The 27,284-nt window shown below is 45.6% G+C and overlaps 1 protein-coding gene across 8 annotated transcripts; it reads left to right on the top strand.

Annotated features, from left to right (window-relative positions):
- On the top strand, positions 1–27,036 carry FCAMR (Fc alpha and mu receptor). 8 transcript variants are annotated; one of them, XM_017880944.1, is made up of 10 exons: positions 1–112; positions 1,873–2,259; positions 3,685–4,593; positions 14,737–14,867; positions 17,822–17,882; positions 19,110–19,253; positions 22,374–22,712; positions 23,703–24,474; positions 25,115–25,233; positions 26,334–27,036. In XM_017880944.1, the coding sequence occupies exons 3-10, from the start codon at positions 4,461–4,463 to the stop codon at positions 26,492–26,494; spliced, it is 1,860 nt and encodes a 619-aa protein (XP_017736433.1). In that variant the 5' UTR covers positions 1–112; positions 1,873–2,259; positions 3,685–4,460; the 3' UTR covers positions 26,495–27,036. The 8 variants fall into 8 exon arrangements, with proteins under 8 accessions (XP_017736433.1, XP_017736431.1, XP_017736437.1 ...); XM_017880942.1 differs by lacking the exon at positions 3,685–4,593 and having other exon boundaries at positions 14,699–14,867; XM_017880948.1 differs by lacking the exon at positions 3,685–4,593.
- The last annotated feature ends 248 nt before the right edge of the window (positions 27,037–27,284 follow it).

Raw genomic sequence — 27,284 nt, forward strand, 5'->3', positions numbered from 1 at the left:
TGAAAAACCTCTGTATTAGGGAACAGAGGACAATCCAGGTCCTGCATGGATCCATGGTCAAAGAGAAAGAAGTCAATAGACATCCCATCCTAGTGGATGCCCGTAGGAGCAGGTAATGACAAACTGCTAGGTACTATCTCAGGGCAAATGCAAGCAGTTGGGAATAGGGCATGGCAACAGGACTTTGAATTGCCTGAGGTTACCCAGAATCAGCATAACACGACACACACCAGGTGTGTACCACTAGTCAAAATGGGGCTTGAAAAGGAATGTAAATCTTACTACAGAAAATTGAAGAAAGTTATGTTTTGGCTACAACTGAGTATGTACTTTAAGATCATACTTGCTACAATTACATAAAATGTTTTCCATGTCTGACAACATATTGCTATTTCAGTTGACAATATCTCCATTAAGTGACAACACTGTATTTTATTTAGTCATTCTCCTATTGTTGAAAATTAAGATTGTTTCAGTCTTTAAGTATAATATAAATACTACAACAAAACAGTTATTCTGCAACATTTATTTGCCACCTTCAATTATGCCAGACTCCAGACTAAGAATGCTGATTCAGAGGTGAAAACAACACAATGTCCCATTGTCTGGTGGGAGAGTCAAATGTATCTAATGATTATCACAATGTAACATGAACGTGATTATAAAAAGCATAGCTATCTTGTGTATATTTTAAAATTATTTCCTTAGGATAAATTCCAGATAGTGAGATTCTTAGATTATATTGACAAATTGCTTTCTTTTCTTTTTTATTTTATTTTGTTTTATTTTATTTGAGATGGAATCTCACTCTGTCACCTAGGCTGGAGTGCAGTGGCGTGATCTTGGCTCACTGCAACCTCCACCTCCTGGGTTCAAGTGATTCTCCTGCCTCAGCCTCCTGAGTAGCTGGGATTACAGGCGTGCACCACCACACCCGGCTAATTTTTGTATTTTTAGTAGAGATGGGGTTTCACCGTGTTGGTCAGGCTGGTCTCAAACTCCTGACCTCACAATCTGCCCGCTTGGGTCTCCCAAAGTGCTGGGATTACGGGCATGAGTCACCGTGCTCGGTCGACAAATTGCTTTCTTAAAGCATCAGTTTAATCTGCAATGAATAACAGTTTCCGTTATATAACCATGTAACATTCCTTGACTCGTATGTGCTGGAAATATTTTCTAAGTCTTTTGTTTTCCTTTTTATATATTGTTGAGGGGCAAATTGTTAAAAAGTATTTTAATTTCTCTTTTCCTATGTTCTTTCTTATATGATTTTAAAGCTTAGAAAATTACTCCTTTAGAGATGATACATATTTACTTCCATTTTCTACTAGTTTTAAAATAATATGGTTTTTCAATTGTTTAATCCATCTGGAATTTTTTTTAGCAATTAATCAGAGCAATTTATTTTCTAAATTGCTAGCTAAGACTATTTTTCCTTTAATATTATTTGATGACATTGTTCAAATTCACAATTCTCACTGTAAAACAATAATATGTTTTCAGATATTAACCTGGTTAAATAAATCCTAGACTCTGATTAGCCTGTGACCCCCAAACGTTGAATTGATGGCATCCAGAGCTTCATGGGGAGGGAAGAACCATCAAAAATAGGGGAGCTCCTATTTCATTTTCTAGGCTATCTTGAGAACATTGAAAAAAAAAGTGAGGGGATTTTCAGCTAGCCAGAGAACTAATCAGAACAGATTATTGACCATTGATCAGAGAAGAATATGAAATATGATGTTAGTGAAGCCCTCACCATTGAGGAAGGAAGAAGTTCCTTCTAATCCTGGGATTAGGATCTGGGTGAGTGAGGGAGAAAAGAAGGGCAAAGGGTGACCTGAAATATTCTGGCTCCCTTCCTCACCCCAGGATGGAACATTAACAAGAGGTGTTATAGGGCAGGAGGATGCATCTTGGATAAAACCACCCCCAAGATAAATTTGGGAGAGTCTAAGAACTTCAGGAGCTGCTGTCCTTCAAAGACTGGGCAGAGCTTGGGAAAACCATAGACCTTGTAGAGAAACCCTCCACCACGGCGGATGCTGCATCCAACATGATCCAAGAAAGGGGAACTAGCAATCACAGGCACGTGCTGAGGCCCGTCTTCAAGGGACCACACACAACAGCATGTTGGAGAGAAAGCAATCTAGAGTTTTCCGGCACCCCACTGAGATGCATGATAGCTGAGAGAGCGGAAAAGACCCAAGTTCCTAAGGAAGCTCAGAGTATATGGAGCTCTTGTCACCAGAGGCAATGGTAAGGACCCCTGTGTGTGCATGTTGGGGGGCAGATGCCACTATGATGCGCACGAACCAGATCAAACCAGTGGCATCTTCATCACCAAGCAGAATGAGGGGCATTTCAGCACAGGGTAGGGAGGACCAAGGACATCTGAGCAATACCACTGCACCCAGACACCATCCTGAGAAGGGGTAGGAGAGATCCCTTCAAGCTGTTTAGAGTTTAAGCTTTGAATTGGCTGCTTTACCTAAAGCAGATCTGAGCAATGGAGATTAACTTTCCATTAATTGGTACATTTAAATATCTTGCCAATGTCACCTCATCCCTGCTACCAACAGAAATTAGTACCCACACTAAACAATTATAAGACAAAAATTTTACTTTTATTTTTCCATATCTGAGTAATATGTCACTTTTGAAAGCACCAAACACACACACACACACACACACACACAGAGAGAGAGAGAGAGAGAGAGAGAGAGGCCCTTTCTGGGCTTTTTGTTCCTTCATTGATTTAAAATGCACCCTTAAAGTCAGAACAAAGTTTTACATGTGTTTGGGGTATGTTGTGTTCAAAGGCAATGTAGAAAGATACTTTTTTCTTCCAGTAGGCGTAGTTGGAAATTCATTCTTCTTTGTGCCAGAGGAATTCAGAACTCTTTCATGTATTGTTAACCTTGTGTGAGGTGTGATGGCCACCATAGGTGGCACAGGAAGCTTCATGCTGAGAGTAAATGTAGAAAAGTAGAACATTTTGGAAAACTCAGGTTTATTCTTGGCAAAGTCCTTGCACATCCTGTTGTTCCCTTGCATTCCCCAGGGTTGACCATATGTTTGCCTGGGACAATCTCGATTTACACCTGCTGCCCAAGAACAATTATTAGATGTGCCCCTTCACAGTGTCCTGATCTGAGGTCCCTGGTCACTGTAGCCATGGAGTCTTTCTGGCACAAGGTGGCAGCAACTGCCTATAGTTGAAAACGTACTGTAGCTTGTGGGCCCTTCCGGTATCTGAGACAGAGAAAAGGGTCCATTCATTAACCCAGGACAGGCTTACAAATACACCACCAAACTAATGGAATGAGGGTACCTTAGAATACAAAGACTTCGAATACAGGATAATCTGGCCATCCCCTGCCATGAGGCAGGTCACACAACCCTTTTGGCAGCTGTGCGAAAAGCCATTCTCTGGATGGGGATTCTCTCAGCTGGTGAAGTTAGGCTTTTGTTCACAGATTTCAAGGAGCTCCTGGAGAGAAGGGAAGGGTCCACTCCCTGCAGTTTCTGAGCTCCTCACCTACAAAGACACTCATCCTTGCTCTGAATGTGCAGACTGCTTGGATATGTTCACCTGGCCCACCAAGAAGGTGCTTGTTTTCCAGATGATACTTCAATTGTCAGCTCTTCTGTCTCTCTCTCTCTCTCTCTTTCTTGTTATAGGTTGAAATGTGCCAAAAAAAACCATGGTGAAGTCCTAACCCCTAGTCCCTCAGAACGACCTTATTTGGAAATAGGATCATTGAAGATGTAATTAAGATAAGGTGATACGGAGTAGGGAAGGCTCTTAATCCCATATGATATCCTTATAAGAAAAGGAGAAGACAGAGACACATGGGGAAGATGGCCATGTGAAGCCAGAGGCAGACTGGAGTGATGTTGTCATAAGCCAAGGAATGCCTGGAGATACCAAATCCTGGAAGAAGCAAGGATGGATCCTCCCCTAGATGCTTCAGAGGGACTATGGCCTTGCCTGCACCTTGATTTCAGACTTCTAGCTCCAGAGCTGTGAGAATAGATTTGTGCTGTTTTAAGTCACCCAGTTTATAGTGCTTAGTTATGACAGCCTTAGGAAACCAATGCACTACCATCTCACACTTTCTGACCCCCGTGCATTACTTATCCATTGCTGCATACCAAGACTACCATAGAGTCAGCAGCCTAGGACAACACACATTTTTCTCCTGCTTTCTTTTGGTCAACAGTCCTGGCATAGCTTTGGGTCCTCTGTAAGCCTTCAGTCAAGGTGTCAGCCAGGTCTGGGTTTGCATCTGAGAGCTCAACTTGGGAAAAACCCACTTCCAAGTTCACGTGATGATTGGTAGGATTCAGGTCCCAGTGGGTGACCAGACTGAAAGCCTCAGTTTCTTGCTGTCTATGTGCCAAAGGCTGCCCTCCATTCCTTACCATATGACTCTCTCCACTGAGCAGCTCACAACATGACAGCCAACTTCAACAAAGCCAGCAAGGGACAGAGTTTTCCTGCAAGAGATGGGCATTACAATCTTCTTATTCTGTATGTAACCACAGAAGTGACTTCTCACCACCTTTGCTGTATTCTGCTGGTTAAATGTAAGTCACAGGTCTCACCAACACCCAAGAAAGGGACTACACAGGGGCATAAATACCAGGAAGTGGGGACCACAGGAGCCACACCCCACAAGGAGGAAGGATAGCAAATTCCTCAGGGATTAGGTTTTCACGCTGAACTTGCAGGGGCTCAAGTCTCTGTGCTCTCTCCCCAGTCACTGTCTCCCCACACATCCAAGAGAGGAAAGATTATTTTTTCTTCCCCTTTCACAAACTAAGTGCAACTTCTCACTGCTCTGTGGAGTGACCCTTTTCCAACTTTCCTGCTCTTTCCCTGGGACAGGAGCAGAGTGGCAAAGCAAAAACAGCCTGACCTAAGGCAAGGACAGGCTGTGTTCTCCCACAGTCCAATGAGTGTTATCTTGCTTTGCAGGGCGGGGGAGGAAATGAACCACTGCTTATGCTCATCCATTTTTTCCTTGCCTCTGCTGGTCTGCTGCTGGGCTCTGGCGTCAGTCCCATTTTAGGGAACCCATAGTGCTCTCCTAATAATCCATGTCTCTTCATTTCCCCACTGTCCTTTGCAGCTAAGTTGGGTTCATGTGACTAATTCAGGCTAATTAACAGTGGAAGTTTGGTGTAACAATTTTGGGATGAAGCCAGTGTACCTCCTCCCTCCCTTCCTTCCCTGACTCAGTAAATTTGGGGGCCAAGTGTTGAGAGGGCAGTGCCACAAGACAGAGGGAGCTTGGTCCCTGAAAGATGGTTTGGAGAGCCCTTGCCACGCCCCACGGGACTTCATTTGAGTGAGAAATAAAGTCTGTGGTGCTAAGCCATTGAGACAGTAGGATTTTTCTACAGCATCAGCCCAGTAACAGGTAGCACAGCTTATCACATCTGTTTGAATTTCTTTATCAGCTCCCAGGCAAGCTTTTGCAAAGAAAGGCTCAGCCAAGCACATCTAAATCATCTCAAACCTGCACTGGGATAGAGAGATCTGCCAGGGCCATTTTTCATGTGACACTAGCTCTTGGCTCTGTTCTTTACCCCCTTAAAGCTATGTGACCTTACAGAAATTATTTAGCCTCTGTGCCACAGTTTCCAGACCTGTAGTATAGAGTTCTATACTAGTAACTTCTCATAAGAGTAAATGAGTAAAACCACGTAGATCAGTGGAATTGCTCCCGGCTTGTCACTGCTTTCTCATCTGGGGTGTAGGGACACACTCTGTAAAGCTCATCTTCAGCGCTGTTAGCCCAGGCCTCTGGGGCTTCTCCTCAGGCCACCTCTTCCCAAAACAAGTCTCAATTTATTTCTTTTGTCTTTCCCCAATTTCCTCTTTCAGGCTGTTACCTTCCTTTCACTAACACTAGAGGGTGCTTCAAGTCAGGCACCGTCTAAAAACAGATTCTCACTCTGAGTCCAGTGAGCAGCTGGTGGGTGCTGGGCAGTTGGCCAAACTTGGAGCGTATCACTTAGAACTGGGAGATGGGCTTCTCACCATCAGAATGACCAACCAACCTTAAGGTCACATAGCACATTCTCCTATTCCAGAATGATCCCCGATTGCTTCCTTAGAGCCCTATTCTTTCCCTTCCTAATACCTACCAATACTTCTAAATCACTTATATTGTATATACTTCTTGCTATGCTAATTGGGTTAATGTTCCTCTCCCCCAGCAGACTATCAATCAAGGGATGCGTCTGTTTTGTTCACTATCCCTTTCCAGAACCCAGCAAAGTGCCTGGTGCATAGCACCTTCTTGATAAATACTTGAAGCCTCATTAAATTAATCCCCCTATCTTTTCTCATTCTCTACCCCACCACCCCCTCACTCCTCAACACCAGAGTAATCAACCTGACCTTGTGCTACTTATCACTGCCATCCCAACCTTATCACCTTTGGCTGTTGTCACAGTTTCTTAAAAGGTTTTCATTTTTCCGAATGTTTTCCTTCTAGTACATTTTGTCTACCGCCACTACCCTGCTCAAAAAAAACCATTACCTACAGGCTCAATTCCCAGAGGCTTTCAAGACACACTGACAAACAAATTCATCTAGAAGGAACAACTCAGATGGTGAGAGGAGGCTGAACTTCCCTGAGTCTCCAGAATTCTTATCCATATGATAGGGGTAGTAATACCATCTGACTTATGGGGTCATTGCAATGCTTAAATGCAATTGTGGCAGGCATAGGCACTGGCAGAAAATAGACATTGTAATAAAGGATGGCCATTTGTATCAATAATATTCTATGATTTTAGTTCAAAGGAATGAGAAATGTTTAGGTTGATAAAATAAAAACTTCAGCTGAATTTAATCTGAAGGAGTTTCATTGAGCAATGAACGATTTGTGAATCGAGCAGCCTCCTGAGCCAGAATAGGCACAGAGATTCCAGCACAGCCACATGGTGGAAGATTTATGGACAGAAAAAGGAAAATGACATACAAGGAAACGGAAGTAAGTTACAGAAACAACTGGATTGGTTACCGCTCAGCGTTTGCCTTATTTGAACACGGTTCAAACAGTTGACCACATTTAATTGGTCAAAAGTCAGTAATTGGCACAAGTGTAGGCAACGGTCTGTTTACACTTCCACTTGTTAGAGTTCACAATGTATAGAGAAACCCTTAGGCCAAATTTAAAATATGTAAGGAGGCAGCTTTAGGCTAAACTTGATTTAACAAGGTGAACAAACAGAAGACTCTGGAGAACTATTTCAAAGGCTACTGAGGAAGCGGGAGTAGATTTAATCCTGTATTTCTCCTTTCAGAAGATGTAAGTAGTGCCAAATAGGTAGGAATTAAAAGAAATTAGATTTTTCTCCATTAGAATTTCCTAAAAATTAGAAATATTTGAAAATGGAATTGACTTGATTGAGTTCCCTGTCCCTGAGATAACCAAACTAAGACTGAATGCCTACTTTTAAAAGAAGTCTCTGAAAATACTGTTTATTGAGTAGAGACTTGAATTAGGTCACTTCTAAGGTCTCCTACTTTATGATTCTATGACGATGTAGGATTACATGAGAACGCTTTCCTAATGTCTTTGGGCCATTAATTTCTCTCACTCTTTGGAGGTTTTATTTTTTTGAATATGTGAGACCTGCTTTGATATTTGAGTTTTCCTATTCCTTCCCAATTAGGTACTAAATTTTTTGAGGACAGTAACCGTGTATATATGTCTTACCATACTCCCTAATATTCCTAGCACTATGATCTGTGGGTGCCTGATAAAGATTTGTTAAAGAGAAAGGAAGCGCTTCCTTTTAGACAGGAAAACTCCCATGCCAAAGTAGGTAGAACTGCAAGATCCCTTTCTCTTCTCTCTTTCAAAATGAAGCTCAGCTTCATGAATTGAACAGTTAGGAAGGAGATGACCCCAGGAACACTGGGGATCCTACGTGTCAGCTTTTGAAATACAGAGTGGAACTTCATCATTTACTCTCTCCCTTCCCAATTCTCCCTCCCCCACCTTACTTGACGACAATACACAGGCCTCTCCCCACCATCTCTGCTCCTTGTAACTAGGCTTATAACTAGGGGTATGTCATAGCATAACCCAACTGGGTATGTGCTGGGTCTGATAATGGAAGAAAAGACCTCAAATGAGCTGCTAGTCCTAGCCAGCCTATACCAGCAAAAGTCAGAGGAGTTTATGCAGGACTGGATCCTGAAGATGCCGGATCAAGGGGCTGGGAGCATCAGGTAGGACAGGGAAGAGTGTACTGATTTGGGATCACTCTCCAGAGATACAGGATTTGACACCATAGCAAGGACCCCAGGAGGTGATGTGACCTGGCTGCTCAAATGGCTCCTGAAAGCAGGGAGAAAGTGATGGCCCAAGCTTGATGTGATTGAAATGCCAGCACTACCCCAGCAGACAGTAGATGTAGAAATAAAAAAGCTCAGGGAAGTCAGTATGCTAGAGTGGATACACCATGAGGCTGGAAGGCCTACCAGATGATTCAGTTCTATAAGAAGGGCCAGAGACTATACCATTTACAAAATCCAAAAGAAATGATCTAGTGAGAAGGAAAATAGCATCACTGAAAATATCAGTTGGGAATCTCCTCGATAAGCCAGGACTGATGGTTGGAAAAGTAGGTAGAGAATTTTTTTTTTTTTTTGAAACAGAGTCTCACTCTGTTGCCCAGGCTGGAGTGCAGTGGTGAAATCTCAGCTCAATGCAACCTCCACCTTCCTGGTTCAAGTGATTCCCCTGCCTCAGCCTCCCGAGTATCTGGGATTACAGGCGCACACCACCATGCCTGGCTAATTTTTTTTGTATTTTTAGTAGAGATGGGGTTTCGCCAGTTGGCCAGACTGGTCTTGAATTCCTGACCTCAGGCAATCCACCCCTCTTGACCTCCCAAAGTTCTGGGATTACAGGCATGAGCCACTGCGACCGACCAGGTAGAGAATTTGACTCAGTGATACCAATGGTGATGATAGGCCCAGCGCCAAAGAAACCAGGTGGTGGCACTTAACTGCAGAAGCCAGGTGGATGAAGTTATTACAATGCGCAGTGGGGTTGGATTGGCAGTCAAGAAGATCTGACCCACAGAATTACGGAGATGACTAAAGGAACACAGCGCCCATAGAGGCAAAATAGATACTCGACCAACAAGAATGTTTCTTAGCTTAGACCACTAGAAGAAGTCAAGGATGGATAATAAGGAGTCTGAAAGCAGTAGCCCCAATACAATGTCATGATCCTTTGGCCTTTTCTAAATCTGAACCGGTTTTCAGAGTTGGACTCAGTCAGGTCTCTGGAAGAAAGAATCGTGCAACACCCCAGTAAACATACAGAGTAACGACTCCATAAGCCCTTCCCAAAGGGACCCAGGATCATTTACCTGGGTAACTGTACCAAACTGGCATGTTGCCCAGAGAATCAAAGCATCCTCATGGCTACCGTTCTAACTAGTGGGACATGTGGGAGCCAGGTAATAAGTAAAGTCCTGGCCAAGGTCCAGCTTATACCCAGTGGTAATTTCTCCAGTCTCTGAATGTATAATTGGGATTCATATACTAGCTACTTGGATCATTGGATCCTAGGACTGTGGGTTCAGAACTATCACAGTAGGACCAAGTGAAGCCTCTGAAACTGCCCCATCCCCAGCCAAGATTATAAAAACAATATCATGTGTTGGGGGTAATTCTGGATATTAATATCACCCATAAAAATCGAAAGGATACAAGAATGGCAGTTCCCATGGTATCTCAATTTAATTCAATAGTTGTCCCCTGCAGAAACCAAGTGGACCCTGCAGGATGACAGTAAATAACCACACACTTAACAAAAGAGTAACCCCATTTTCAGCCACTGTGTCTGTTTACCTGCTACAAGCAGATTAGCAAAGCCTCATGTACGTGGTATGCAGCCTTGATTTGGTGAATGCATTCTTTGCTATTCCCTTCAGAGAAGAGAGTTAGAAACCAACTGCATCTACACAGGTGAGTAACAATACATATTTATATTTTCGCCCCAGGGCTATGTTAACTCCCCTGTCCTCTGCCATAATATAGTCCAAAGGAATCAACATCATCTAGATATCCTTAAAAATGTCACATTGACCCATTATTTGATGCTCTTATGCTAGTCAGGCCACATGAACAAGAGGTGGCTATATTTTGGAGGGCTTCGTAAGACGTGTGGATCAGAGGATGGAGGTAAACCTATGAAGATTCAGGGACCTGTCACATGGTAATATTTTTAGGAGTCCAGTGATAAAGAGCCTGCCAAGAAACCTCATCCGAAGTAAAGACAAGGTACACCTTGTCTTACACCTTGCGCCTCCTACCACAGTGAAGGAAGCAGCACATCTGACAGGCCTCTTTAGTTCTGGAGGCAGCATACTCCACAGCTGGAAATACTGCTCTGGCCCATACACCTAGTGACATGAAAGGCTTCTACCTTTGAGTGGGGCCCAGAGCAGGAAAAGCCTCTGCAGCAGGTCCAGGCTTAGCTGTAAGCAGCCCTGCACTCATTAGTGTTGGAGGTCTAGGTGGTGCGAAAAGATGCTATGCGGAGCTTATGGCAAGCCCTAGTGGAAGAATCACTCCCTAGTCACGTGGTCCCCTAAGATTCTTTTGCAAGGCCATGGCATCTGCAGGGGAGCATCATGTGCCTTTTGAAAAACAACTCCTGGTATGACACCGAGTCCTAGTTGAGACACAGTACCTGAATACAGGACACCAAATGAGTATACATCTGGAACTACCCATCATGAGCTAAGAGTTGTTACACCCACCAAGTCATAAGGTCAGGCAGACCCAGCAGCAATTCATCATGACTTATAAGCACTTTGGCTGGGATCAAGCACAAGGACCTGAAAGCACAGCAAGCTGCATAAGCAGGCAGCCTGGACCCTCATAATAACTACCACTGTTACACAAGTGCCCCACCCCGGGCTCATAAGGGGCCACAGAAGAGCATACTTGATAGCTAATGGCAGACAGGGGAAAAACCCAAGCTTTGTTTATAAATGAGTTGGTTTGGTTCAAGTCGAAGGTGGATAGTAGGTGTACTACAAGGAATGGTCTTAAAAGACAGAGTCAGGAGAAAGTCCATCCAAAGGACAGAGCTTGGACAGTGCACCTGGTCATCTATTTGTGTGAAAGGAGAAATGACCTGATGTTAGAATACATACAGAGTGAAAGGTGGGGGTAATGGAACATGGAGGGACAAGGGAGTCGGCAGGAAGTGTGAAGATCTTTGTATCACATGCTAATGCTCACCAGAGAGAATCCACCATGGAAGAACCACTAACTGCCAAGTAGACAGGATGGCTTGGTCTTCTGACATCAGCCAGCTTCAGCCATCGGCCACCCTGGTGCTAACACAGTGTACACATTAAGGAAGGTGCACTATCAGAAGAATGGAGGCTATGTATGGGCCCAGCAAACAGTATAGGCTCCCACTAATCAACACTGAGTTAGTTACTATTGCTATCAAACATTCAACCTGCCAGCAACAGAGATGAACACAAAGCCCCCACAAATAGCACCATTCTTTGAGAAGACGGAGACCAATAGCCTCCTTAGTGGCAAGTTAATTTTTGGGGGGCCCTTTCCATCCTACGAGGACCAGTGATTCATTATCACAGGAGAATGTGTATTCAAAATAGCATCCTAACTGAATAATCTTAATCAGTAAGAAACATATTCATTTCCATTCTCAGACTCAAGTCACTCCAGAAAGATTATGCTAAGAGGTGCTGATCATGTTCTCCAACAGCAATTCATACCAACATTCTAGAACGAGCTACAGCTAAAGTCTTAGGCTAAAATGCTCCCATCTATGAAATAATCTCCTGGGATTCTTTACTCTGTTCTTTTGCCAACAGCCTGTACATGAACTTAAACTGTCTCAGCACTCAACTAACTGCCTTTGGAATGCCTCCTGTGTTTAGGCGTTGAATATTGTTGAACTGCCAGCTTTGCTATCAGGGAAGTGGTGGTTGAGGTTATAAAAGCTTGCTAAATGCCATTATAAAATGATTATTTGTGCTATACAAATACTTTCTTCCGTTGTCATTTGGAGGAGTGACAAGTCTCATAGTTCACCTTCCTTTGTGAATTTCTAAGTAAGTAACCAAGGACTTGTATGAATGCAGGTGTTTTTAAATAATGTTTTCTTCAATACCTCTTAGTATTTTACCTGAGCTAGGAGGGACCATGTATCTTTCCAGCAGACAACAAGGGTAGAAAAAGCTTACCAAGTGGGTACAGCGAGCAGAAAGCTGCCATAACACATAAGGAGGAGGAGAAGCATTGACTACCAAGGAAAGGGACAGGATTGGGTGAGCCACGTGGGAACCTAAAGCACCTCTGTCCACTGCTCTTCATTACACACTAGAAAGCACATTTTAGAGAGGGAAGAGATCCATATGGATTGTTTTGCAGCACAAGTAGCTTTCCTTTCTTGGGTTAGTTTTCTGTTTGCTGGTTTTTACTCATGTGTGTATATTTAACAAAGTCATTTGCTAACTGGGGGATTGGAGGTGGGAACTGGAGGACAGGGAATGGACAAAGCTCTTCCCAGATCTGACATCTGGTCAAGCCTGATTCCGGAGTCTAGGGCCTAAAATCAGAAGGTTATAGTGTCATATATCTATGTAAAGGAACCCCTGGGGCTTTGTGCTGGATAAGAAAATTCAGTTGTATCCCCAAGAGAAGCAGCCAGTATGGAGTTTTCTCCTCCATAAAGCTTCAGAGAAGGGACATCATGGCTCTGAGAAAGTGCTCTGGAAACCGGACCAGTGCATTACAATTAATTGTACTTTACTATAATTTTGGTTTCTGTAATCAAAAGTCTTCAAAGTGTTCAAAAGTAGATAAAACAGAAAAATATGCCCTTAAGGATGCAAATGGCAGCAACATTTACAAAACGGTGAAAATTTGACAAATGTTTACTTAAGAATATAAATTTAATTCAGAAGTGTCCTTAGACAAATTGATGAATTTTTAATCTTTCAAATGCGAAAATAATGGAAAGGAAAAGGAATGAAGGAAGGAAGGGAAGGAGGGAGGGAGAGGACCCTTGAATAGATGAAAACCATCAAAGGGATTTTTTTTCTTTTGAGAGTTCGATCATGATAAGACACCTGCTCCCTTTGCTACAAGCCAAGCTAATAATATTCTCAGCTAATGTTTAATGAAAATTAACTGCATACTAAGAACTTTGAATTGTATGGATTATCACATTTGATCCACATAATAACTTTATGAGATAGGTGCTATTTTCTCCTCCCATGTCATTTTCCCAGTAAAAAGTAGAACTGAGATCTTAACTGAGAGGAGGGGGGAGTCTGACTCCAGAGTCTATGTGATCAAACATGACACTATACTGCTCCATGAGGAGTGGAAACAGGGAACCTAGCCAGGCATTAGCTACCTCTCTACCACCTACAAGAAGGTCACTCATTTCTGGAAACGAGTCTCGGAAGGCAAGGCCACTGTATACAGTTCTTCAGGTTGTGAGCTGCTCAAGAGCGCCATTACTAAGGAGATACCACTCACATTGTAGATGTATTTTAACTAATATGAGAGGCTATAGATGGAGGTGAAGATCTGGAGCTCTAGCACTGGAAGCTGCTGACCAAGTCCTGGGAGAGCAGCATAGACTGTTGTGCACGCAGTTACCAGCACACACAAGTGCACAGTTGTCCTGTCATGGCCGAACTCCAAGCACCCATAGAGTTGTTTCGCTTCCTCTGGTATTGCTTTCAGTGACTCAGTTTCTACCCCCAATCTGCCTTCAAATTTGGATGGGGAATCGCACGGAGAATACATGCTGCCATCTATGGCTATGGCAAATTGCACAACAATATACCAACTGAATTTATTCTTAAGAAAGAGTTGCCCTTTCTAATTGGCTCAGAGGTGCCATATTATCGTATCTATCAGGGGTCCTAGTGAAAGTCCCAAATTACAGCTTGCAGCCCCCCCCATTCCCTTGTGCCCATTCATTGTTGAGTGCTTCAGCTGTACAAGCCATTTTAATGTCAGTTTCAGACCAACAGAGATTGGAAGATCACATCTTTTACAAGGAAAAAAACCCATAAACTATTTTCCAAAGCGAAATATTGGGGTATTTTTCAAGTGTGTCATCTATTTGGGTAAGCCACACTTCTCAGTGTCTTCTTTCCATGAAAATCGTCTCATTTACTATATTATGCTTTGTCAGGAACATGAATTAGTAACCACCAGCTCATGCAGCTCTGAAGTCAGTGACCCAAGCTGCCCAAAGTGCTTCTCTATGAGAGTTGGAGGGGCCAGGTCAGCTGCCAGCCAAATGGCAGGGGAATTCCTCTCCTGAATTTTGAATTTTCCCTGCCCTCCTGCCCAAGTTGTTGCATCACTTGTCTGGGAGATGCCTGAATGGGCTGGTAAGCTGGGGCACCCTAAATAGTCTGAGACCCCGGACTGGAGGGGACACAAGAGGAGGAAGGACATGGATCACTGTTTTCTTTCTTGAAGCTACTGTTACCACCCTTGGAAAAGTTCTTCAGGAATAAGTGACAGTAAGAACGACAAGGGATTAGGACTGGCTTCCTCTTATAAATAATAAAATCCAAAAAGAAGTGACTTGAGGTGAGTGACAGAGCTATGCCTTACACCCCAACCTTCTGTTGCTAGCTCCAGCTGCTTTCCAACATACCACCTTGACTTCTCAGTCTCCAGGTTTAAAGAAGAGCAACTAGAAGACGTCCAAACACCTGCATCTCATAAGAAGAAAAGTCCACCTGGATCTTGTTTCTCGACTGAGATGGATGGAGAGGCCACACTGAAGCTTAGAGAACAAAAGGTAAATGAGGCTTTCTCCTGGAGGTTGGGATCTTGCCTCTGAATGTGGGGGGTGAACTGCAGTCATAGCTGTCACACATGCTCCTCAGTGCCCTTCCCAGAGCAGGTGGGCTTCTTCCCAGGAGGCCAGTTAAGGGTTCCAGGGTGCAGAACATAAGGGCTCCCTCTCAGTTCCCTATTATTCTGCTCACACCCACCAGAGTGCATGGTTCCTTAGAAGTCATGGATAATTTAGAACCAAAAAAATGTTACAAAGAGAAGAAACATGAAGAACATGCGGGAAAAGCTCTTCTTTCATAGGGGAGAAGAACAGAACATTGGCCAAGTTATTGCAGCAGCCTCAGGCTGCTGCAGCCCCTCCTGAGTCCTGGTTCTGTGCTCTCTCCTCTATACCACACTGACTCCTTCCCTTCTCATCTGCTGCCCAGGGGATGTGGGGAGGGAATAGGAATGAACTGGGGCTCAGAGGGCCAGTAGGCATCTGGGAAGTCACACAGCAGCCTATGCTAAAGCTGAGGTGAGGTGCATGCCCTTCCCAGCAGAACAAGAGGGACAAGAGAGTACCCTCATGTGGTCTCATCCCCTAAAATGCAGTGTGCAGTAACAGAAGCCTGTGGCCCCAGGCTACCGAATTATGGCCCCCTGTCTCCTGGAGAAAGGATTTCTGAAGGTCATTGGCAGAGAGGGTGACTTGGAGACATTCTGTTGAATATTATCCTTCCAGCCTCCAATCAAAGCTGATAATTCCCTAGAAACATTTTATCTTATACTCCTGCTTCCTCATTGCCCCCATGGAACCGGCTTTTCTTCCTGAAGCCCAGAGATTGCTGCACCGGTGGCTTCAGAGGAACTGGATGGTGTGATGCAGAGACTTTGGCCCCAACACACGCTGCATCAGCACTTAGTGCTTTAGAAAAATTTGCCCAGCGGGTGTCTAGGTACCAGCCCCAGAATCAGCCAGGACTTGGCGAATATTAATCAAATTATGAATTAGGTGCAAGAACACCCTGGGAGAGTCTCCGGGTGGGGACAGGAAGCTCTGTAAGGCAGGGAAGGGTCTGAGACTGCCATCGCAGTGCCCAAGCTAGGGGACTTGCTAGAGGGAAGGCACAGAAACATGCATAAAGAGTCTATCGACTTTTAAAGATCTGGCCACCCTTGGGGCTCAAACTGGACAGAGCAGGGAAAGGCCTCAGTGGAGAGGGCTGGGCAGAGCCAAGCTGAGGTGACAACTTGCCAAGTCTCATTGCAGGAAAACAAGCTCAGGGCCACCCCATGGACTCTCTACTTTTCTCTTCTGTCCCCTCTCTTCCCTTTTCCCGTCTTTCACCTCCTACCTCTCCTTTTCTCTCCCCCTTCTCCTACTTCCTTTGCCTCCTTTTTTCCCCTATTCCCTGTTTTCCTCTTTGTGATTCCCTCCTGCACAGCCTGTGTCCCAAACTGGCCAGTGGCTTTGCATGGCTTAAACTGTTGGGGGAGTGAGGGGGTTTCTGCCCATGGGCCAAACCATTGACTGTTAGCGCCTGTCCTTAACAATAGTGAGGAACATAACAGAGTAGGAAGAAAACTCACTGGCTAACTTTAGTTTGCTTTTTAAAAAATCTATAGGTCCCAGAAACAGAAGCAGTAGATAGATTCAAAGAGTAGATTTTAATCACTCAAAAGCATCCATGAATACCCTCTAGGGAATACAAAAGAAGTATAATGTACAATCTCTGTCTTTTTTTTTTTTTTTTGAGACAGAGTCTTGCTCTGTCACCCAAGTGGGAGTGCAGTGGCATGGGCTCACTGCAACCTCCACCTTCTGGGTTCAAGCAATTCTACTGCCATAGTCTCCTGAGTAGCTGGGATTACAGGCGCGTGCCACCACATCGGGCTAACTGTTGTATTTTTAGTAAAGACGGGGTTTTACCACGTTGGTCAGGCTGGTCTTGAACTCCTAACCTCGTGAGCCACCCACTTCCGCCCCCCAAAGTGCTGGGATTTCAGGCATGAGCCACCGCACCCAGCCACAATCTGTCTTTTTTATCAGCAAGTGGTGAAAGACCTTTGAGTAGTGATCAGTATGGTGTCCATTAAAAGAGGAGGGTTACTGTTCACAATAGCTGTGCATTTCACATCTACAATGTGCTAGATCCCCTTTCAGAGCATGATGGTAGAGGGATGAAACACAAAGCCGTCCCCTCTGGAAGCTCCCCAGGCCAGTGGCAGAGACCAGAGAGGGGTGAAGGTCAGTGTAGATTAGGGGACAGAGAGGGCTTTCTAGAAGTTGTGGAGAAGAAACAGAATAGCACCCCAGTGCAGAGAGCTGCTTGGTCTGAGATTTAATTTTTAACTCCTTGTTACTGACCAGAGGCACACTAACAGTGAAACAGAAATCTTCCCTTGAAAAAACCAATTCCCCTTCTGTGAACAGGAAGTGGCGAGGAAAGGAACAGAAGTGGACTACTACAGGCTCATTGCTGGCACTTTACCACAATCTCACTTAAGCTGTGAAACAACAACCCCATGCAGATTCCTTCATTCCACTGAAAAGGAATCAAATCCCTGAGACTAACTTTCCAAGGTCCCACAATTCCAACTAGAGTTTAGACTTTAAACGTGGCCTTTCCACTACACGGTGCTCCCACAAACTCAGAGCTCCAGGCTGGCGAGTGGGTGCCAGGGCTAGAATCCTACAGAGGGAGTTTCACCTCTTCTGAACACAGAACCTTTAAGGGTAAGGGACATTTTAGCCTCGTGGACGTGACCAAAATGTGCATGCTTAGGAGGGTAAGGATAAAGTCATGCTTTCTCAGGGAGGGAAGTGCTTGTCTTACTCTCAGATATCTGCAACCCAGCCCCTGCGCCGAGCAAACTGAGATCCCAAAACGAGAAGATGCTTGTTCTCTCAAGTCCCCACTGCCCTCACCCAGCTTCTCTCAGGCCTCTTTTCATTTAGAGTGTTTTTTGCAGGTTGCCAACAGGAGGGCAGGATGGAAAATGCCTTTCTTCCTCATACTGTGCCTGCTACAAGGTGAGTCCCAAACCCAGCCCAGGTTCGGGGCTTACAAAACCAGACCTGAGTCTTCCAGGCTGCCCTAAAGTTCCTCACAGGCTGGTATGGTAAAACTGTCCAGGTATAAACCATGCTTAGATGACAAATGGCTCCATCTCCACGCTGTAGGAGATTTTATTCTGATGGTAATAAGGAACCATTGAGGAATACAGTGAGCATGCGCCAAGATTACCCAGTACCTAGAATCTAGTTCCAAATAGGTGCTTAATAAATAATGACTGAATAAATTAATGAATGAATGAAAATTCTATGATAATACCAAAAAAAAAGGATTAACAACTGGCTTAAAAACAAATCAGAGTTTTAATGAATCAAAGGTAGCCAATAAGGCCAGGCGCGGTAGCTCACGCCTATACTCCCAGCACTTTGGCAGGCCAAGGCAGGCAGATCACAAGGTCAGGGGTTTGAGACCAGCCTGACCAACATGGTGAAATCCTGCCTCTACTAAAAATACAAAAATTAGCTGGGCGTGGTGGCACGCACCTGTAGTCCCAGCTACTCAACAGGTTGAGGCAGAAGAATCGGTTGAATCCGGGAGGCAGAGGTTGCAGTGAGCTGAGATTGCACCACAGTACTCCAGCCTGGGCAACAGAGCGAGACTCCATCTCAAAACAAAACAAAACAAAACAAAACAACAAAAAAGTAGCCAATATTTGAGTAAGCACTCTGTGTGATAAAATCACGCCACCTTTTAACCTCCTGCTGTCCCTTTTAAAATTTTCAGTAACAGCAGGCTTCCCCTGCCCCCAAATGACAACTCAGGCAGGCCCATGATTTTTCTGCTAAGTAACAGTCCTAAATTAATTGCTTTAAGTCTCAAACGTTCTGAATTTGATCATTAAAAGTTTCCAGTTAAATGCTTTGGTCAGCACTTTAATCTTCATTTAAAGGTATACTACCTCATGCCCTCAAGGCCTGCAGTCCAGTTAGGGGGTGTGATTGCTGCCTTCCCACTTCCCCACCCTCTCTCCTCCCCCTCTAGGCAGCTGCTGCCTGAGACCCCAGCAAGGTGGTAGCAGTGGGAGGGAGAAGCTGCAGGAGGGCAGGCAGCTCTTACTTGATGGATGGCGTGGAACTATCTGGCCTGGCAGGGGTTTGGAGCTGGCTGTTTGCTATTTCCTCTGTGGGTGCCTTTCTGGACACATGGATGGCTCCCTGATGACCCATCTCCTTCCTTTGCTGCAGGTTCTTCTTTCGCCCTTCCACAAAAAAGACCCCATCCAAGATGGCTGTGGGAGGGCTCTCTCCCCTCCAGGACCCATCTCCGGACCATGGGAACACTCACGCCTTCGTCACCCCTCTGCTGGAGGGAGGAGAGCTCCTTTGCAGGTATAACCTCTACCCTCCCTTTGTTCAACCATGGACCTCAGACCTCTCAGGCTCTCTCAGACCAAGTCAGGCTCCCTACAGCTATAGGCAGCCCTAGCCTCTCCTAATGGAAGCCATAGCAACAGACAATTGCTGAGTAACAATGATGGGATGAGAGCCAGGAAACCCACCTCCACGGATGAGCAGAGAATTGGCATCAGGGCCCCCAGGTGGGTACACATTGACCCTAAAATGCTGGCCTGGTCTTGAATTCTTACGGTAGTTAATATAAAATTTCCCAAACCTTAATTATTATTTATAACAAAGAGCTACTGATCAGTGATCTATCAAATGAATCCTTAAGGTATTGGTTCTTAACTTCGGTATTAAAAAATTATGTGCATTGCAAGGGTCGATTAAGGGTTCTTAATCAGCTTTCTACTGTAAAGTCAGACCACCTCATCCTGCTGATTAATGGAATCATGCTCCTCTCAAATGTGCCACATGCAGATCAGGAGAATCCCTGAAATCTGAGGTATGCACACTTTATCAGGGCATCATCACTGTTGTCCTGAAATGGTCCTTGTTTGTCATTGTGAGTATTGCAAATATTCACAACTCGGTAAATTTAAATGGTAATTTAACTTTTTCATTAGTGGCATGGTTTGGGTTGTGTTGTTTAATTAAACTTACAGTGAGTATCAGTACAGCCATAACATTTATGACCTCTACTCTTCCTGTAATTAGACCTGAATACACACATAATAGGCAGGGTAGGTTTCCCGGGCTTGTGCATTCACACAGGACCCCATACTCAGAAGGTACTCGGCTTAATGCTCTGCTGTTGCCATGTTGAAATTCCTAATGACTTTTGAACAAGAAGTCCTGCATTTTTATTTTGCTCTGGCACCCACAAATTGCTTAACTGTTCCTGGTAATAGGATTATATTAGGCCATTTTTACAGTGCTATAAAGAAATACCTGACACTGGGTAATTTATACAGAAAAGAAGTATAATCTTGCTCATGGTTCTGCAGGCTGTACAGGAAGCATGCTGCCGGTATCTGCTCGGCTTCTGGTGAGGCTTTAGGAAGCGTTTGCTCATGGGGGAGGCAAAACAGGAGCAGCACAGCACATGGCGAGAGAGGGAGCAAGAGAAGGGGTGAGGGGAGGCCCCAGATCTCATGTGAACTGAGAAATAACTCATTTAGCCCCCAGGGGATGGTGCTAAACCATTCATGATGGATGTCCCCACGACCCAATCACCTCCCACCAGGCCCCACCCTCAACGTTGGGAAACACATTTCAGCATGAGATTTGGAGGGGACAAACATCCAAACCAAATCAAGGATATTAAACTGCACTTTCTGGGGTTTAGAGGTCCTAAAGACAGAACAAACTGATAGGTGCCAGGCATCCACATCCTACCACAAGATGCTGAACCACATGTACAGGGCTGTAGAAAGACACCATGGAGCTGGTCCCAGCAACAGCCCCGTGGGAATCTGTCCAGGCCAAATGAGGGAGGGAGAGAATCATCAGTGGCTGCAGAGCTCTCTGTGTCAGAGAGATGTCCCTGTGTTGTGGTCCCCTCCACTTGTCCCAGGGGACGGTAGACATCACTTTTTCCTCACTTTAAGCCAAGTAAGAGAAGGAACTTCCAGAAAGTCACTCAACAAGCTTGCCCTTTGTCTCAGATTTCTTCTGACCACAGGACACAGGTGTGCCTCCTGTGTCTAAATGCAGGGCCTCCACCTAGAGGGCCACCCAGAGGGGACTATGACCACAGAGCAGGGCAGATAGCCAGAAGTCATAGGCTTGTGGGTGGTGGCCACCAAAGGCCAGCAGAAGAACATGCAGTTCTCATAAGGAGAGAACGACAGCCATATATGTTAAAAATATATCTGGTAGGCAAAAAAGAGGCAGCCTTGGTCATCTGCCATGCCCAGAAAGCACCAAGGGCAGATCACAACTGTCTCATTCACCTCTCCTCTCCCCACTCTACCCAACCCTGCAGAGACTCCCAAACAGAAGCTTTGAACAGGGGAAGGGGTAGAGCAAAGCAAAAGACCCCAACCGTGCCCCCCTCCTCCATGACAGACTCCAAGCCCAGCTGGGAGAAAGGAAAAGGTTTCAACTGGGCATTGGACTGGACTGGATGTATAAGTTTAGACTAAGCGGGGCTTTTTATTATCCAGGAGAGATTATGAAAGCTACTATACATGAGATTGTGCCTGAGATTTCATCAAGGATCAGAGATATCCATGGAGAAGGTATGAAGAGGCAGTGAGAGAAAGAATAAACTTTGTTTCTGCTTGCACCCCATCACATTTAAGTCATCCAGGAAGCTGGCCATATATGTGGTTCAACTACGAATTGTCCTTATGCCTGTTGCCAAGCAGACATATTCACAGTACTGCTCATCTGTGCTTATATGGTGGCATTTGGTTGTTTCTGTTTCTATGGAAAAGTGACTAGTGTGAAGAATTTTGCAACCTCTGGTCCAGACAGGTACCCAGCAAGCAGAACGGGATTCTTGTGTTTCAGGGCTCCTCGTCTTTTGCACATGAAAGATACACTGATATGTTCTTACTGTTTAGCATCTCTCTTTTACATTCCATGCAAACCACAGCCCTTCTATCAGCGAATCATCACTGGTGTCCTGAAAGGGTCCTTGTTTATAATTGTGAATATTTTTGTATTTTAATGATAAATTATCATTTAATGTTATCGTCGGTGGCATCATTTGGACGGTGTTGTCTAAATCTACAGTGAGGAGTGACTGAGTGAGTGAGTGTCAGATGTTGCCTCAGCCCTTATACATGTGCTCAGATAGCATCATTTTAAACATCTGTATTGGAGCACAGGGGAACCATGCTCTGGATGGACCAGGATAGCACAGGATAAGTGTTAGCTAAATAGTGGGTAAGATTATGATGACATTTTCATCTTCCATACCTTGGGGCAACATCGGCTTTCCCAATGGCTGAGTTCTGCCATTTCTATATTGATTCCGTTCCATGTTCACAGTGGCATTTTCTGACCTGACCCCTAATTCTGGCAGAGTTCAAAGCTCGTGACTCCCCAAACAGTGACTATGCTCACCACTCCCTCTCCTTTGACTTCCTTCTCTTTCTACAGCTCCAAATGCATTGAAGGGCTCAAGGCTGGTGTCTGGGGAGCCTGGAGGAGCTGTCACCATCCACTGCCGTTATGCCCCCTCATCTGTCAACAGGCACCAAAGGAAGTACTGGTGCCGTCTGGGGCCCCCAAGATGGATCTGCCAGACCATTGTGTCCACCAACCACTACACTCACCATCGCTATCGTGACCGTGTGGCTCTCACAGACTTTCCAGAGAGAGGCCTGTTTGTGGTGAGGCTGTCCCAACTGTCCCCGGATGACATTGGATGCTACCTCTGCGGCATTGGAAGTGAAAACGCCATGCTGTTCTTAAGCATGAATCTGACCATCTCTGCAGGTATGAGCTGATGGCTGATGGGTCAAGCTTGGTGAAGCACATTCTAGGAAGGAGGAAGTGCGAGAGAAGGCTCAGAGACCTAGAAGGGCTTGAAACATTAGGGAAGTGACAATGAAAAGCTGGGGCAAGGCAAAGACTTTAAGAAGTAGGCTTTCATTTCAGAAGAAGGCGACCTTCAAAAGAAAGGGAGATTTTAGGAAAAACTTCCCCCAGTGAATGCATGTACACTCTCCCACCCGAATCCCCCAAATGTCGTGAAATATATATTTGGAGATGGCTCCAAGAATGGGATAATGTGGCTTCTTAGGATCCTGATAACTACATGTTCAGAAATGCAGAGAAGCGGCAGCACTGCAGAGGAGGTGTGACAGGCAGGACAGAAGAATTGCAACTGGGCTGTCCCTCACACAGACTCTTGCTGAGCCCCTCAGCAGGCCTCTGACAGATCCCAGGCCTAGGCCCTCTGTGGCAGGTTCTGGTTGTTGATCCCAAGTCAGGCACCCAGAGCATAGGAAGGGCATCCAGGCTGTGAAAGGCCACTTGGCAGAGGAGACAGCATGACAGGAGGCAGCCTGAGAGCAGGTTAATTCTATTAGATGCTGTTCTCCAGCCGCCTGCTGCAACGGGCTGCTCTGCTAGAACTGCAGTGTTTCTTTTGTCTTTTTTGAAGACCAATACCTGCTGGGAGGTGGGCCTCTGGAGAAAGCAGCTTGGGGGTTCAAGACAGCTGGATAGAAAATATGTGGGCATGGGTAAAGGAAATAGGAATATAACATGTCAGTGTCTGCCACAGACTAGAGAATGTCTGCCACAGACTGGATAATGAAAAATTTTCCTATTTTTAATTTTATCCAAACTATTGGTCAAAGACTGCATCTCTTAGTGAGGTTGCATTCCACTTAGCAGACATTTGAAACCTGGTGTCCTTTGCCAAAACCAGTAGGCCGCCTGCCAGCCTTCCCATGTGGCCTCCCTCTGCTGTCCACACAGGTCCCTCCAGCACCCTCCCCACAGCCACTTCAGCTGTTGGGGAGCTCACCATGAGATCCTATGGAACAGCATTTCCAGTGGCCAACAGATGGACCCCAGGAACCACCCAGACCTCAGGACAGGGGACAGCATGGGACACAGTTGCTTCAACTCCAGGAACCAGCATGACCACAGCTTCAGCTGAAGGAAGACAAACCCCAGGAGCAACCAGGCTAGCAGCTCCAGGGACAGGCAGCTGGGCGGAGGGTTCCGTCACAGTACCAGCTCCCATTCCAGAGAGTCCAGCTTCAAAAAGCAGAAGCATGTCCAATACAACAGAAGGTGTTTGGGGGGGCACCAGAAGCTCAGTGACAAACAGGGCGAGAGCCAGCAAGGACAGGAGGGAGATGACAACTACCAAGGCTGATAGGCCAAGGGAGGACACAGAGGGGGTCAGGATCACTCTTGATGCAGCCAAAAATGTCCTAGGAACCATTAGACCACCAGCTCTGGTCTCAGAAACTCTGGCCTGGGGAATCCTCCCACGAGCAACGCCAGTTTCTAAGCAACAATCTCTGGGCTACGTTGGAGAAACAACTCTAGCTGTAGGCGTGTGGACCTTGGGAACTCCAGCTGCAGGTGTGTGGACCAGCATAGAGGCAGCATCTGGGGAAGGAAGTGCTGCAGGGGACCTAGATGCTGCCACTGGAGACAGAGGTCCCCAAGCAACGCTGAGCCAGGCCCCGGCAGTAGGACCCTGGAGGCCCCCTGGAAAGGAGTCCTCTGTGAAGAGGTAACCCCCAGGCACTTTCTCCCAGTGGGGGCCCCACATTTGTCTCATCCCTGGCATGCAAGGGAGGCCCCTCTCCCTCTGCTCACTTCTCTCCCTTTGTACCCACAAGACAGTGACATACACATCAGATGCCCTCCCTCACTCAAGGGGCCTTGCTATGAGAACACTCCCTGAGTATTTCCATGTGGTTTTCAAGTGATATTTAAATGACAGAAAGACAATATTTAGGCTGGAATTTTCATTAGGATTTTCTGTTTTTAAAGATGAAGAATAGAAACTCTGTTTTTAAAGATGAAGATGCACTGAAGCATTTTTCTTCCTTCCTTCCTTTCCACAAGGAAAGGTTGTGGCAGAGCCCATTGCTGAGGCTGGAGTCACTGACTACCACTTCTTTCTCACTGGGAGGCATTGCAGGGTCCACACACAGATGGGTGGAAGCGGGAAAGGATTCGGGCTTGGAAGCCTGAAGACAGAGATTCTAGTCCCAGTTCTGCCACTAACCTGCCATGGGAACCAGGGCTGCCCACTTGCTTTGGCCTCAGCTCTCCCACCTGTAAAATGAGGACGTGGGCAAATGGTCTTTAATCTTCTGCCCAGCTCCAACCTCCTCTCTCCTGTGCTCTTTCCATCCCCGCTCTAGTGCTCTTCCTGAAGATGAAAGCAACTCTCGGACCCTGGCTCCTGTCTCTACCATGCTGGCCCTGTTTATGCTTATGGCTCTGGTTCTATTGCAAAGGAAGCTCCGGAGAAGGAGGACCTGTGAGTTCAGTAGCCTCAAGGCTAGACAGAAGAGTTCTGGTTCCCACCTGACACCCTCAAGGCTGGGTAGGGGTAGAGTCCTGCCAGGACTTTTCAGTGTAGAAGAGCTAAATTCTAGCCTGAGCCATTTAACCACTCTTGGCCTTGGTTTCTTTTCTTTCTTTCTTCTTTCTCTCTCTTTCTTTCTTTCTTTCTTTCTTTCTTTCTTTCTTTCTTTCTTTCTTTCTTTCTTTCTTTCTTTCTTTCCTTTCTTCCCTTCCTTCCTTCCTTTTTTTTTTTTTCTTTTCTTTTTTTTTTTTTTTGACAGAGTCTTGTTCTGTCATCCAGGCTGGAGTGCAATGGTGCAATCTCGGCTCACTACAACCTCTGTCTCCCAGATTCAAGCAATTCTCCTGCCTCAGCCTCCCAAGTGGCTAGGATTATAGGCGTGTACCATCATGCCTGGCTAATTTTTGTATTTTTAGTAGAGATGGGGTTTCACTGTATTGGCCAGAATGGTGTTGAACTCCTGACATCAAGTGATTCTCGGCCTCCCAAATTGCTGGGATTATAGGCGTGAGCCACCCTGCCCAAACTGCCTTGGTTTTTAATCAATAAAATCAGAAATTTTCTCTGTACTTATGTGTCAATGGCATCCCAGAGCATAAGGAGAAGTTCCTGGAGGATTACAAAGGCTGTGATGCCTATGTTAACCATAAGCCTCATAAGCAACCCTCACAGCAGAGAGCAGGAGTGCAGGGCCCAGACCTGGGATCAAACCTCGTATTTTCCCCCTTCTGCAAGGCCCTGCTAAGATTCTCTGAGAGCAATGTGCCCAGGTTTAAGTACTCTTACAGTGACGGCTCTGTGATATGTAGACCTAGTAAAGAAAGGGCAAGATTTTCTGTCAGCAAGTGGAGGAGGCTAAGGTTCTCAGACCCAGGTCCCAAAGTCCAAGCCCTATCAGGGGCTAGGCTGGCTTAACTTAACCAACTAGGGCTCCATTGCTACTGTGTCGGAAAGTTCTTGAAAACTTGCAGTGGGTGGGAATGGTTCTTAGGAAATCAAAGTCAGTGCTGTCCTTACCCAGAAGCCTCACAGTCTGCTCTGTGTCTCTGCAGCTCAGGAGGCAGAAAGGGTCACCCTAATTCAGATGACACACTTTCTGGAAGTGAACCTCCAACCAGACCAGCTGCCCCATGTGGAAAGAAAGATGCTCCAGGATGACTCTCTTCCTGCTGAGGCCAGCCTGACTGCCCCAGAGAGGAATCCAGGACCCTGAGGGACAGAAAGATGAACTGCTCAGTTACCATGGGAGGAGGACCAAGATGGAAGGCCTTCAGGACCCCAGCCTCTTTCCATCATCCTTCCTCCACCTGTGGGAAGAGAAGCTGATGAAGCCGGGGCTCCACCCACGGAAGAAAGGCTGGCTATCCTTGGGCCCAAGAAAGTCAAGCATTATCCACGTCCAAAGGTTACAAGACGACTCAAAGGAGACTTCAAGAAAGTTGTATGAAACATTGGAAGAGGTCACCTAGGAAAAGCGTGAAATTTCCATTCCTGAATGTTTGAAAATAGAAGAGGCTTCCAATCAGTGTGGAAAGTGACAAATCCTCTATCATCACTCCCAGCCCTCGCTGGGGGACCCTTTTCTGACTATTGTTAGCACTCAGCCTCCCACTCACATTTAATTATATTTAAGTGTACCAACCTTGCCTTCTCAAGTAGATTCTAAGCTCCTTTAGGGCAGTAATTGCTTTTTACCTGTCTTGTGATGTCCTCCAGAGAACTTCCAACTCAGTAGGACCCCAATAAATACCTGTGGCCTCTGGGCACCCTGCCCCTGCAAGAGCTCTGGGTCCCCCTGGGCTTCTGTCCCTCCTTTTCGGAGTCCCCTAGATGACCCCACAGGCAGCTGGTTTCTACACTGAGACCAAAAGGGCAAAACACCCATTCTTCACATCATCCCGCCCCATTTGGACCCAGGCTCATTTGGACCCGTAGACCTTTTGACCTGGCCAAGATTTTTTGGGATTTTCCTACATTCATGGAGGAGCAGGGTATTTTCAGTA

The sequence above is a fragment of the Rhinopithecus bieti genome, unplaced genomic scaffold (assembly GCF_001698545.2).
Source record: "Rhinopithecus bieti isolate Rb0 unplaced genomic scaffold, ASM169854v2 scaffold_12049, whole genome shotgun sequence".
NCBI classification, from domain to species: domain Eukaryota; kingdom Metazoa; phylum Chordata; class Mammalia; order Primates; family Cercopithecidae; genus Rhinopithecus; species Rhinopithecus bieti.

Bases quoted from the DNA above. Each gene is read 5' to 3' on its own strand.
- FCAMR (XM_017880942.1), top strand. From the start codon at position 2,057: ATGATCCAAGAAAGGGGAACTAGCAATCACAGGCACGTGCTGAGGCCC. The intron at 17,883-19,109 runs GTGAGTCCCAAA...CCTTTGCTGCAG, and splicing joins CATACTGTGCCTGCTACAAG to GTTCTTCTTTCGCCCTTCCA. The intron at 25,234-26,333 runs GTGAGTTCAGTA...GTGTCTCTGCAG, and splicing joins GCTCCGGAGAAGGAGGACCT to CTCAGGAGGCAGAAAGGGTC.